General features: G+C 39.7%; 3 protein-coding genes across 6 annotated transcripts in view; 1 reads left to right on the plus strand and 2 right to left on the minus strand.

The window, feature by feature from the left end:
* snx16 (sorting nexin 16) overlaps nucleotides 1-7,754 on the minus strand; it is a 13,750-nt gene extending 5,996 nt beyond the window's left edge. For all 3 annotated transcript variants that reach the window (XM_008307693.3, XM_008307691.3, XM_025054744.1), the window contains exons 1-7: nucleotides 7,598-7,754; nucleotides 5,615-6,098; nucleotides 5,289-5,375; nucleotides 3,279-3,427; nucleotides 1,974-2,043; nucleotides 860-996; nucleotides 527-649 (exon numbers count right to left, since the gene is read on the minus strand). In XM_008307693.3, the coding sequence (XP_008305915.1) occupies nucleotides 527-649; nucleotides 860-996; nucleotides 1,974-2,043; nucleotides 3,279-3,427; nucleotides 5,289-5,375; nucleotides 5,615-5,986 (938 nt within the window). In that variant the 5' untranslated portion in view covers nucleotides 5,987-6,098; nucleotides 7,598-7,754. The remainder of the gene's footprint in view (nucleotides 1-526; nucleotides 650-859; nucleotides 997-1,973; nucleotides 2,044-3,278; nucleotides 3,428-5,288; nucleotides 5,376-5,614; nucleotides 6,099-7,597) is intronic.
* Nucleotides 1-12,262, minus strand: part of mkxa (mohawk homeobox a) — a 1,121,182-nt gene that overhangs the window by 111,690 nt on the left and 997,230 nt on the right. The gene's annotated exons all lie outside the window — the stretch shown is intronic.
* The window catches only part of LOC103377059 (leukocyte elastase inhibitor-like), a 5,914-nt gene continuing 1,590 nt past the window's right edge, over nucleotides 7,939-12,262 (plus strand). Inside the window, exons 1-6 of the mRNA XM_025054750.1 lie at nucleotides 7,939-8,725; nucleotides 9,008-9,189; nucleotides 10,081-10,230; nucleotides 11,158-11,319; nucleotides 11,486-11,603; nucleotides 11,756-11,898. Of these exons, the coding sequence (XP_024910518.1) occupies nucleotides 9,013-9,189; nucleotides 10,081-10,230; nucleotides 11,158-11,319; nucleotides 11,486-11,603; nucleotides 11,756-11,898 (750 nt within the window). The 5' untranslated portion in view covers nucleotides 7,939-8,725; nucleotides 9,008-9,012. The remainder of the gene's footprint in view (nucleotides 8,726-9,007; nucleotides 9,190-10,080; nucleotides 10,231-11,157; nucleotides 11,320-11,485; nucleotides 11,604-11,755; nucleotides 11,899-12,262) is intronic.

The raw sequence follows: 12,262 nt of genomic DNA on the forward strand, positions 1-12,262 counted from the left end.
CGTCATCCGCGGCGTCAGTTGAAGAGATAAAATAAAATCTAATTTACGACAAAAAACATTAACAACAAAAATGTTAGTTCACCCTAAATGAAAAACAGTAGTGTATAACAAGCTTTAGTTTAAAAAAAAAAAAACAACAACATGCTTTTAAATTTGTATATTTTTGAGCCTTTTGGTTAAATTCAATTCGTTTAATGAAATGTAAGAAGACATTTTATATAATATTTTAATAATATTATTCATATTTATTTAGATTTCATCAGCGTTTTTGTTCGACTTAACAGGACAATTTAATTACTCAGTGGTAAACTGGACCTGTTTAGTGTCTTTTTTTAGTGTAATTGCCATCTGCTGCCACTAGTGGTGGAGTATTTAATTCTCTGTTTTTAAGGTGTTCTTCCTGTGCAGCAGTTAAAGGTCGTCATTTGACCTCATTTATATGTATTTATTCAGATTTCTTTTTTTCTTTTTTTTTCTTAGTTAGTTGGATCGTTTCCACGTGTGTTTGTGTGTAGGCATTTCTTACCCAGTGTCGTCGGGCAAATCCTGGTCGGCCTCTGCAGCAGACGACTCCACATCTGCATCCGCGCTGCTCTCGCTGCCCTGAGCTGAGAGTGCACTCGGAGACTCCGGGCTCACGCACACTCCACTAGGACAGAGAGAGGCACAACACCAGATGGTACGCATCGACTTAAACAATAACTCAGTGTTATTTTGGTAGCTCAGTGTTGTGTTTGGCCTGAACTGTCAACCATCGGTTTCCGCCGTGTGATGCGGCACACGGTGTGAACCCGGAGCGACGTGGCCCTCCGTTTCACTGCGTTGTATTCATAGACTACATGTGTTTGTACATGTTAACCTGATGTGTTTCTCCAGGAGAAGAATGGCCTGCTCCCGTTCCTGCAGCCTCCTCTTGAGAGCGTCAATTTCCCTTTGTTTTTCCATCAGCTCTTTCTGAAGACGGTAGTTGCTCTCCTCTAGCGTTTCACAGAACGCCTACAGAAAGGAGAGAAAATGGAAGAAAAAAAACAGGGATAATATTTACTGATTCAATTTTTAGTAAAATAAAGTGGAAAGGAGAGAAAATGAAAAAAAAAAAAAAAAACAGGGATAATATTCACTGATTCAATTTTTAGTAAAATAAAGTCATCCCAACAAGTGCTTTTACGCTCCATTCTTCATGTTTTCATTTGGCCGAGGCGTTCACGATTCTTCATCTACAAGAGTAAGGAATAGGTGGAATGGAAATGCAGCCCATTCCCAGGAAGGATGTATTTGTTCAGCATTTAATTCCACACAGAGCTCATTCATTCTCTTGGCAGTAATTGTAGGATCTTGAGAATTATGTTTTATTGGTTTTATTTTTTTTAAATATTTTGTTTTCTGCAATGGCCAGTTTTAATAATAATGTAGCTTAATATGATTTACTATATTTAATAATCCATTAAACTGCAGCTGATGACAATAAAAACATTTTCATATAATTGTATTTTATATGAGCAGGAGCATTTTTTTTCCTGAAGTCTAAACAAAGTCTTTTTTTTTTTTTTTTTGCCACTGAAATCTTACGTCCAATTTTTTTCTCACATATCCTTCGTTTCCACCAAAGAATTCCTTCCTTATAGAATTCTGGAGAATGTCTTCCATAGTGTTGCTGATATGAGGCCTGTTTATTGAGCTGTTGTCCACACTCTACAACTAAATGTTGTATTAATTGTGCATGGTGCATGAATTTTCCCCGCCTACCACTAGAGAGCGCTCACGTACCACTGGTGGTACGCGTACCACAGTTTGAGAACTACTACTCTAGTCCATCAGAGCCTGGTCTCAACAGAAACCCATTCATCTACACAGATAACAAATGAGTTGGAAGAAATGTTCACACAACGCACCGTGCTAATGTATCATGTTGTCGCAGTGGACACAGGAAATATGGGATGTGGAAATGTTCACTGCAATATAAAGGCACTCACCCGACTCTCCTCCAAACTATCAAAAGGCCCAGGTGGGTCATCCAGGCATAGAAACTCTCTGACTGCCTGGCTGCAAAAAAAAAGGGGGGAAAAAAAAATAGAAAATGATGTGACAGTGCATCCTTTACAGCTTTTATAGCTGCATGGACTCAGCCCATTTGTCAAACAACAGTTTTATAATGAATCAACAGGTTGTCTGGGTTTTTTCCCCCACACTGTGCAAATCACTTTCAAACACAGTGCTGGAACAAGAGCTGATCCTTCTGTAATAAATTGGAACCACGGCACTTTTTTTTTTTTTTTACTTTTTTCTTTTTTTTTTTTTTTTCACAACAGTGAAAAACAAATGTCACAAAGAATATGTAACGAACTTTTATTATCTACTACTTTTGAATGACGCACGGTTTACTTAGTGTGACATCTGGGCCTGTTTAGTTGAACACAACAGTGAATTAAAAAAGAATTAAAAAAAAAAACAAGATCTATTTAATGAGCCGAGTTGCCTTTTTTTTGTTTTTTAGTAGTCACCTGCTGCCACCTGGTGGAAGAGTATTTAACTGTCTGTCACTGTCACAAAGACAAATGATTTACTGTAAATGAATAAGAGTTGTATTTTTTCCAGATCACTTTTTAAATCTCAAGGTTTTTTTTAATTCCAGTAGAACTGCAACTGAAGGTAAATATAGTGAGTAAATTACACTGATTTGTAATTTTGATTTTTTTTTTTTTTGTTCAACAGGAATAGAAGTTTCGCATAATTACGCAATAGCTTCCAATGCGCCTACGTAAAGTCTCTCTACAATGATCTGAAATACAGAAGGGCACTCCAGAGAGTGTTATATAGCTGCTGACTGTAGTTTTACAGCGTAGTGAAGAATCACTTTCGACTTTTCCTTTTGTCAGCAGTAGTTTTACACCAGCTGCCGTACAAGGGTTGGAAGTTGGGGACAAGATAAATATGAGCCCAGGGCTTGCTGCATGCTGACGGGATTTCTACCACAGTTAGTGAGGACATCAGTCATGGCTGGTTATCGTTTTATGTGGGTCTTACCGCATGGTTTCACGAGACTGCCCTATAAAATGTGTTTACAGTGTATCTTTCCATCTGCAGTACCTTTGCGTTGTTGAGACTTCCATAACATTGTATCTCCTCTTTCCATCTGCAGTACTTTTGCGTTGTTGAGACTTCCATAACATTTTTACAGTTCCGTCCCCCCGCCGCCCTGGCGACTTCGACTCCCTTAAACAACTGCATTCTGTACCTCCCCGGCAACTAGGACTCCCTTAAACAACTGCATTCTGTACCTGTTGGAAATGTCTTTATGGGCGACCAGGTTTTGCAAGAAGGCCTGCAGTCCTAGCTGTCTGTCCTCCAGGAAGTCACTGTCGTAGTTGTCTTTGAACCATCGTTTGGGGGGCAGCGAGAGACGGAAGCCTGGGAACATCTCCTTCAGCTGCACAGACAAACACAAGGTTCCCTTTCAGCCTCCATATCCATCATCCCACACACTGTACTTCTATATGAACTGATATCCAAATCAAAATCCCCACAGTTGGCCCTGTCCAATTTATATTATGATCAACAGCACCATCTGCAGGTTCCAGTTGGACTTGAGTATGTCCAAAGTAGACAGTTTTCAACATGGGGTCTCTACGACCTCTAGGGGCTCGGTAGAGGAACTGCAATTGTCGAATTTTTATGGTTTGTAATAAAGAATAATATATGGAGTATATATATGCAAAAATGTTGTAGGTTTATACGTGGCACTGCACCGAGTTTTATAAAAACGTTACCCTAGTCTGAAGTGATTTAAACATGGAGTATGCTGTAAGGGAAAAAAGGAAGAAATTTAACCTTTATCATAACAAAACTTCTTTGAGAAAAGATTTTTTTCCTAATCTTTCTCTTCCTACTTTTCTGTATTTTTTTTTATTATCCTTTTTTATCCTGTGCTGTCTTGTTACATTAATTAAATTAAGAATAATACTTGAAAAAAAATTAAGAAAATACATTTGCAAACCACACCAAAGTTAGGCAAACATTTTATGCATGTGCAATATAATTTTAATATATATATATATATTATTATTATTATTATTTTTGAAGAGTTGATATAAATCACAAAGTCTGAGAAGTTTGCTTGGATGTTTTGCTTTTTAAAAAAAAAAAAATCACAAAAGCATTACTCACTGCACCATTATGCTGCAACAAAATGACCCTAACTTCTGTTCTGGATTAGCAACTAAAGATTAAATCTTTTTATAAAGAATTCCTGAGCTCACATTAAGAAACGGCTTAACGGTTCAAAATGTGTTTATGAAATTTTCGGTGTTTAATTTCAGAGCATGCTGTTTTTTAAAAAGGTGCTGTTAATTATTTTTGTTAACAAAAGTACTTTTTGATGAACCTACTGCTCACAACAGATACTGCATATGTCAGTTAAAAAGCAGTTCAACTTGTAGAGATGAAGTGAAAATGACCTGGATGTCAGTTTGCCCAGGAGGAGTGTTGGCGTAGCGTGTTTGCACAACAGCTTGCTTTCCCTTTCAGAGAAAAACTGGGTGAGATCCAAAGGTACATCTGGTGCCAGCGGCACAGCGTGACGGCAGCGCTGCATAACACGCTGATAATGCGTGGACCACGCGTCCGTGTGGTCATTAAACTCTATTACATGTGCGTGTTTGGCTCATCTCGACTGGCGTGTAACATAACTCTCTTTCTTCCTTCCCTCCCCCCCCCCCCCCCAAACATGATAATAACACGCAGGTGCTCATGCTGACGAGCGCCAGCCAGCCAAACCTGAAACTCTTTCAAATCTTTACAAACGCTGTGCACATGATCGCCACAGCTTCACTTCCAGAGTGCAAGAAAAGATACTCAGCAGAAATGGAATACACAGGAAAAAGCCACAGGAATGAAATGAAGGATGTTCACACCCCATCTCTCTGACCTCTCTGACTGCAGCCAACACCGGAAAGGGTGTTCCCGTTTTGTCTTCGTGCCTTAGGTTACTGCGTGTGTCTAGGTTACACTTGTTCTAACCCCTTTGTGTTACATTTTCCCACAGAATATTTTGTCCTAGTATGAAAAAAAAAATGCTGAAACTCTGAAAGCACGAATGGATTGGTTTACAGTAGGTAGTCACTTTAGATCAGTGATCAACTGGTGGCCAGGGCGCCGAATCTGGTACGCCGAACGGTGCAATGAATGGATTCCAATATGATGTTGTTGGAATAAAATTAAACCAAACAAAAGAAACAATTATCTTTAGGCCAAACGTAGTTCATATTTCGGGAGTGCATATTTAAACCCACCTTGTCGTTGAGTCGAGAGAAGTCTGTGTACCTCCTAAAGACAACCCAGCTCTCATCTGGAGTCTTCCTCACCAGGACCTTGTACACCTGTACCAGGGAAAAAGAATCCAGAATGAGGGGTTGCTTCCAAATATAATGATATGTTAATATATATATATATATATATATACATATACATTTATATATATATAAAATGTAACAATATAATGTCTAAAGTTTAAAGAAGTTATTCCTCTATAGAAAACAAAAGCTGTAATATATTCTGTAGAATGGTCCGTCTTCATGTAGAATCACATTTGAACTGTTAGCCACCACTGGAACCATACCGTGAATTTGGCTCTTTCTTCCATCACTTCATATCCCAGGACAGTCGGGGTGATGGGTCGCTCGTCGCATTGCTGACTCCCAGAAGGATCCGATACAGAGCGAGGGCAGCTGGAATATTCCATGGTGGGCTCCAGAGTCCCGTTGACCCTGCCCCGCGTCACAGGACTCTGAAGGGGCGGCGGCGTCCGGCTGCGGCTGCCTCTGTCCACGCCGCGGGATTGGCGTTGGGAGCCGCATCCTCTTCCCTGGTCCTCGGAGCTGCTGGAGACGCTGCCAAGAGAGGAAGCCCGGTGCGGTCGCCTCAACTTGCTGCCACCTACTGATAAGGCTCGGTCCATGGGCACGGGAACAGGCACAAAGGGTGATGCCATCCTCTGGACGTCAGCACGTTAGGGTTAACCACCGAGACGTCTGAGGTGATAAGTGACGACAGAGTGAAGCAGTAATGCCTTCCCTGAGAGACTGACAGGGACTCTGCACATCCTGTAAAAGACAACAATACAGTTTTAACTGTCATTAACCTTTAGTTAGGACACCTGTTCTGTGTGCGGTGCAATAAGTGCATTTGCGGAATTTTTCGTCAGAGTACATAAAGAGCTGAATCCACTGAGCAAACATTAACCTGAAACAAGGCCACCAGGCTGTCGGCTAATGAATTATTGACATTAGCCACATGACATTCATAATTTAAGCGTTTGTGCTCTATGTGTAAAAACTGACATGATGAAAAGCCCACAAACGTCTAAGAAAAGAAACAGCGCAGAACATATTTTATTAGGGTTAGCATTTTTCCACGTATGTCTGTGAAGAGTCCTTTTTTTTTGGCTAAGGCTGTTAGCTTAAGTTTTTGTTAAATATAAATATGATATTATAAACCTAAAGCATAAGCAATATAAAAAATGATGAAAAAAAAATCAAGGGGCACATTTTTAATGACATCTATCATCACAGACAAGGTGTATTATACACCTATGAAAAAAAGGGGCACATTTCTAATGACATCTATCATCACAGACAAGGTACAGAAAATGGGGCCGGGAGTTTGAGACCACTGTGTTAAACAGTTAAATTGTATAATCTAAAATGATGAAAATAAATGTTATTTTTGCCACCAAATATTTATCTTTTAGGTGTTTACTATTTACCAAAACCCTATAGTACAACTTAAATAAAAATAAAAATAAAATAAATAAGTTGTCTTATAGCCTATAAAATGTGGCCTGAAGTGAAAATGACAACAAAACACAGGAGTGAAACACCGACACGATGTAAACACAGAGTGATGACACATCAGTGTGAAGTGTTTGTGCTGCTCGAGAGCCACATGACTGAGAGAGTGACTCAGGACCAGAGCCAACAAAACAGAACGCTGAAATACTAATGGGCCCCGTCGAGTGACTGACACGCGAAATTAGTCGGAAAACTAAATGACTTCGCGTGTTCACAAAACAAAAACTCAATATTCATTCACAAAAATCGACGCAATGGAAGTGCTGTGATAAGGGCTCTGTTTTTAGTTCAGGGTCAAACGGTTACAACAGCTGAAACATGACAGAAGCTTCTGTTGTGGCTCAAGCTGGTGTCAAAACTTGTAGTGCGTAATATAAATTTGAACCGGAAACAAAGACGGACTGAGAATTGAATTGTATCCTAAACAATATTAAAGAAAACGCCGGTTTTATTTGCTTAAAAATAAAACCCTCACAACCTTAGCGACTAGAAACGTTGAGGTACATTAGGCTAATTATATCAATGCCGAATTGAAAAGCAAATATTGACAGCTTGTTGTTGGAGTTTATGCCTTGCTCAGATTATTGTGTACAATTTTAAATTCTAAAACACAAGCCCATACATATTTTGCATGACTTTTGGCGTGTCCTGAAAGACCCCGTCCTACAGGCTATCGCGTTACGTCCACGTTAGCTACCATGCTAGCAGCCCAAAAGCTAAAACGACGAAAAACTACAACAAATTGTGCTTACCGTAAAAGGTCGATATCCTGTCCTTCAAATTCCAAAGTTAGAGCCAAGTCTCTCAGAACAATAACACCGACGCTGCTTATTCACTCAGCACTCTCTCATTACTCAGTCCTGTCCATGTTATTACTCTGCTTTAATTCACACCACGGTGGCACAGCTGCGCCTAGAGACGGCCAGATGAGGGCGCCGTCAACACATAACATGAAAATGCTGTGTCTTTCTAGTGGTGCGTTTACTTACTATTATAATAATTGGAAAGATGTGTTTTTTCTAAATTGCTTGGAAAATTTGCAGCAACGGTGCAGCGTTGACAGCCAATTGTTCAAGACCTGAATGAAACATTTTTTTACGACGTTTATATGTATCTATCCATTCTCTATTACGTCTATAAAAACTTTTTCCCTGTACCTTTGGTAAAATAGCACAAAAATGAAGTAAGTACAAAAGTAAAGTATAAGTAAACTAATGAATGAATGATTTAAACGAAGAACACTGCTCAGAGAGCAACAATCTGATTCAGGTTTCAGATAAACACCTTCACACAAACACAATATTACAAAATATATATACAAAATATATACAAAAACGATCAACCACATCATAAAAATGCAGATAATAAAAAATACCTGCATTGAATACAAATCATTTAACAAAGGGTATTTCAAACATTTATCACTGGAATGTGACCTCAGTGATTAAACTGGTTTTAAACCTAACTTATGGCCGAAGGAAAACACCATTTTACCCATTCTGAAAGGACTTGAAGAAGAAAAACAAAACTCAGCTAGGATAAACTCAACGAACAAAAGACTTGATTTCCAGCATAGATATCCACATAGAAAAACAAAGGTTCCTGTAGATAATAAATATTGCCTCTGTGTTGTATTTTTCCAGGGACATGTAAATCTTACGAATCTTTTTTGGCACAAAGCGTGTACCCAAACAATTATAAGCATGGGTGTGCCTTTTCAGTCATGGGTGTGATATCTCAGCATATTCCCCTGCTGCAGCCACCGACTTGACTTTGGGAGTGTCAGTCTGCAAAATATTTAACAGTTGACTTGAGCACGACACTTTCCTCCGTAGGTACAGAAGCTGACACAGATCATTTGGTTTTCCGAAGGACTGCTAGTAAGTAAGAACACGATTTTGTCAAAGTGGTTGCCGGACGTGTTGTAATTCTTGTATCTTTGGTATTGGTCTCTGGTCTGCACTGGTGATTAAAAATTGCTGAAATAAAATGTTAAACTTCCTGAATATGTCAGAACTTTGACTTAATATATTAAGTTATAATTAAGTTTCAGGACCCCTAGAGTTCTGCAGTGGTATGACACGAGGGATCATAACACGTTTGAGACTACACACTGTTTCTTACGTCGATTATGTTTGTTTGTTTGTTTTTCTGGATATCAGGCACAATGGCATCAACCGTCCCTGTCACTAAGGCCAACACCAACTTCTCTCTAGATCTTCTTAAACAGCTGAGCGACAACGACAAGACGGCCAATGTCTTCTTCTCCTCCTTCAGCATCTCCTCAGCTCTGGCCATGGTGATGCTGGGCGCCAGAGGCAACACGCACACACAGATGTCCGAGGTACAGCACGCACACGCACACAAGGACATCACGGTGGTCTTTTAAGATTACAGTACTAGTACTACACTTACTAGTACTACACTTACTAGGCAGTTAGTTCCTCAAGTGTTGAGTTTAGTGACGCCTGGCAACAAGAGTAACAGAGCAGGGTGTGAGTGGATGCTTCGTGCTCTGTCTTGTTCACTTAGTGGGCGTGCAATAACGAAAGAGTGGTTTGTGGCCTTGTCTTACAGCGGACACTGCCAAGGAGCTTGTGTTTCATGCTGCACTTGTCTGTCTGTAAAAGGTATGAATCAAAAGCCAAAAGAAGATCAATGCTGGATAAATATATATTAATACCCTGGGTAGGTGATGGTAGAAATTAGGAGATTTCAGTAGGCAAGAAGAAGTAGTGGAGCATCTGGTCAAATTAGTAACATGGTATTTTTTAGACGGCATCAGCATTTTTTCTAAAAAACTAAAATAGTGTAAAAATAATGAAAAGTCTAAAACCTGTGTTATTCAGTGTGCAAAGGGTTCATTTTGACCTGTGAATTTTCACAAATTATAAAAAGTTAAAATGTGCTTTTATTCCTTAATTGTCACTGAATAATTTTCTTGCAACCAGACTGGGAGTGGTGGTGTGTTTTAAGATAGGCGTGGATGGCAAGTACCTGACTAAATGTTTATGGAATGTACCTTTTAACTGATTCAGAACATGTAGAAAATAACCCAGCTGGAGAGCAACTGCCTGGCACAAACCTGCCTGGGCTCGTGTGTCTGATTTTGCCCTGAGATTGCGGAGAGATTTGAATGGGCTTTACTTAAAAGATCTAATACTCTCTGCTGTCCAGACGCAAAGACTGAATATGTGACTCAGACCCTGACGTGGAGCCATTCTTGTACCTACAGGTTCTCTGCTTTACGGAGAGACAGCGGCCACTGAAGTCGGAGGACCTGCAGCAATGTGCCAAGTCATCTCCAATGCAGTCGCAGCTTCAGATGCGTATGCAGATGCAGACACAGATGCCTCGAAGCAGACTGCCGCAGTACCTGCTACAGGTGTTAATACGATCATGTCGTGTTCATAGCAAAATTAATCCAGCAGCTGGTTCCAAATGTAATTTGGTTTTTAACTGCACTGGGTGATGTTGCGCAACCCTGTCACAGTGAAACTGATGCTGGAAAGAGCAAGCTAAGCAGATTTGTGTATCTGCAACTCATTAGTAAAACGCACAATGATTTTTTTTTTATTGCCCTAAATCTGAGGATGATATTTGTTTTAAAGCAAAAGGGAGTAAGTGTTTATTTACGTTTTTCGGAAATGGTTTCTAGCGCCCTCGAGTGGCCTTCTGGACACTTTTGTTTGTTTTTGAGTGAGAACACATTAAATATTAAAGATAACATCGGCAAAGTTAACGAAACATAAAGCGAAACGTGTCAAAGTGAAACGAAGGCTCATCTCTCGTCTTCAGTTTCTTCACTTACCAAATGGCAAACACTTAAATTGGCTCTTTGGTTCACTGCCTTAATTTCATTGTAATCTCTATTTTCTTGCTCTCCGGAAAACAACGGAAATAGAAATTACAAAATAAAAGTGGCATTTTCAAACCGGAAAACAACGGAAATAGAGATTACAAAATAAAAGTGGCATTTTCAAAATAAAAGTTCACAGATCTCAAATAAACAAAGTAAAGATACCTAACACACTTATTGTATGACAACAAAAACAAACCATGACAAATTCTGAATTCAGCTACATACTGTTTATAGTGCAACCAAAGGTGTTGGATTAATATCCTACAAGCCTTGTTTTAATACATTTAGGAACAAAAGCAAATTTAAAAGAAAAAACCTTAGAAAAACCCCAGGTCATTCATTAATGGAGTACCAGGAATATATGTCTGTTACTGTGTTTTTTGTACGTCTGTACACACTTACGGTTGTCTTCAACTGGCCACTGGCTCAGTGTGTCAATGTAACGTACAGGTCTTTTCCGGCTGTTCACAGTGCCTGAAACCTCAGAACGGTCAGGACAGCGTCCACGCCGACTTCAGCAAGCTGCTCAGCGAACTCTACAAGGCAGATGCTCCTTATTCGCTCAGCGTCGCCAACAGATTGTACGGAGAGCAGACCTACGACTTTATGGAGGTGAGGTCAGAAGGGCAACATCTGAACGCTGTGGTGTCATAGTAAGGCACCGTCTTCTCGTCTTCTCACGTTCAACCGTTCAATTGAGCTGCATTCAAAAGTGCTGTCTGTCAGAATACATCAGCTAAGCTGTGAGTACTTCAGGTTTATAATTTTGTGATTTAAGGATTTTTTAGCGGAGACTAAAAAGCACTACAGTGCCAGCCTGGAGAGTGTGGACTTCAAAACAAGTGTAGAAGAGGCCAGGGTTAACATCAACAACTGGGTGGATACAAAAACTCAAGGTCGGTTTCATGACATTTGGACATGTGTGAATTTACCAATGACTAGAATATTACATGACAATGTGTCTCACCCTTGGTAAAAACGCTTGTTATGAAGTAATCATGAAATGATGAGTATCATTAATGAGGGTTTCCACTCACCATGTCACCAGGTAAAATCACAGAGCTGCTGGCTTCAGGCGTGCTGGACAGCTCCACCGTGCTGGTTCTGATCAACGCCATCTACTTCAAAGGAAACTGGGACAAACAGTTTGAGTTGGAGGCTACAGTTGACGCCCAGTTTAGAATTAACAAGGTAAAAAAAAAAAAAAGATTTCAGTCGAGTTCTGCTGTGACTTCTGTGAGTTCTAGGTCCGTCCACGTCACTTGTCCTTTGCTGTGACAACCATGTCATTCACCAATATCTTCAGTCGTACAACAGCTCCAACCAGTGGTTGCAGGTCACACAACAATTGTCAGTTTTGTCAGTGTATCAGGCTAAAAAAAGTGTCATGTCAATCTAAGATTTTAGCATATGTTTGAGAAACCATCTTGCCGTTTAGCTTGGTTTTATTTCGTTCTTTTTTTTTTTTTGCTTTTTACAGAGAAAACCAACATAAGCATGATGAAAATGAATGTGTTTTAAACAAGGCCCCTAATGGGAAAGAGGCTTTTTGGGT

This window comes from Cynoglossus semilaevis, chromosome 3, assembly GCF_000523025.1.
Source record: "Cynoglossus semilaevis isolate Cse_v1.0 chromosome 3, Cse_v1.0, whole genome shotgun sequence".
In the NCBI taxonomy this organism is placed as follows: domain Eukaryota; kingdom Metazoa; phylum Chordata; class Actinopteri; order Pleuronectiformes; family Cynoglossidae; genus Cynoglossus; species Cynoglossus semilaevis.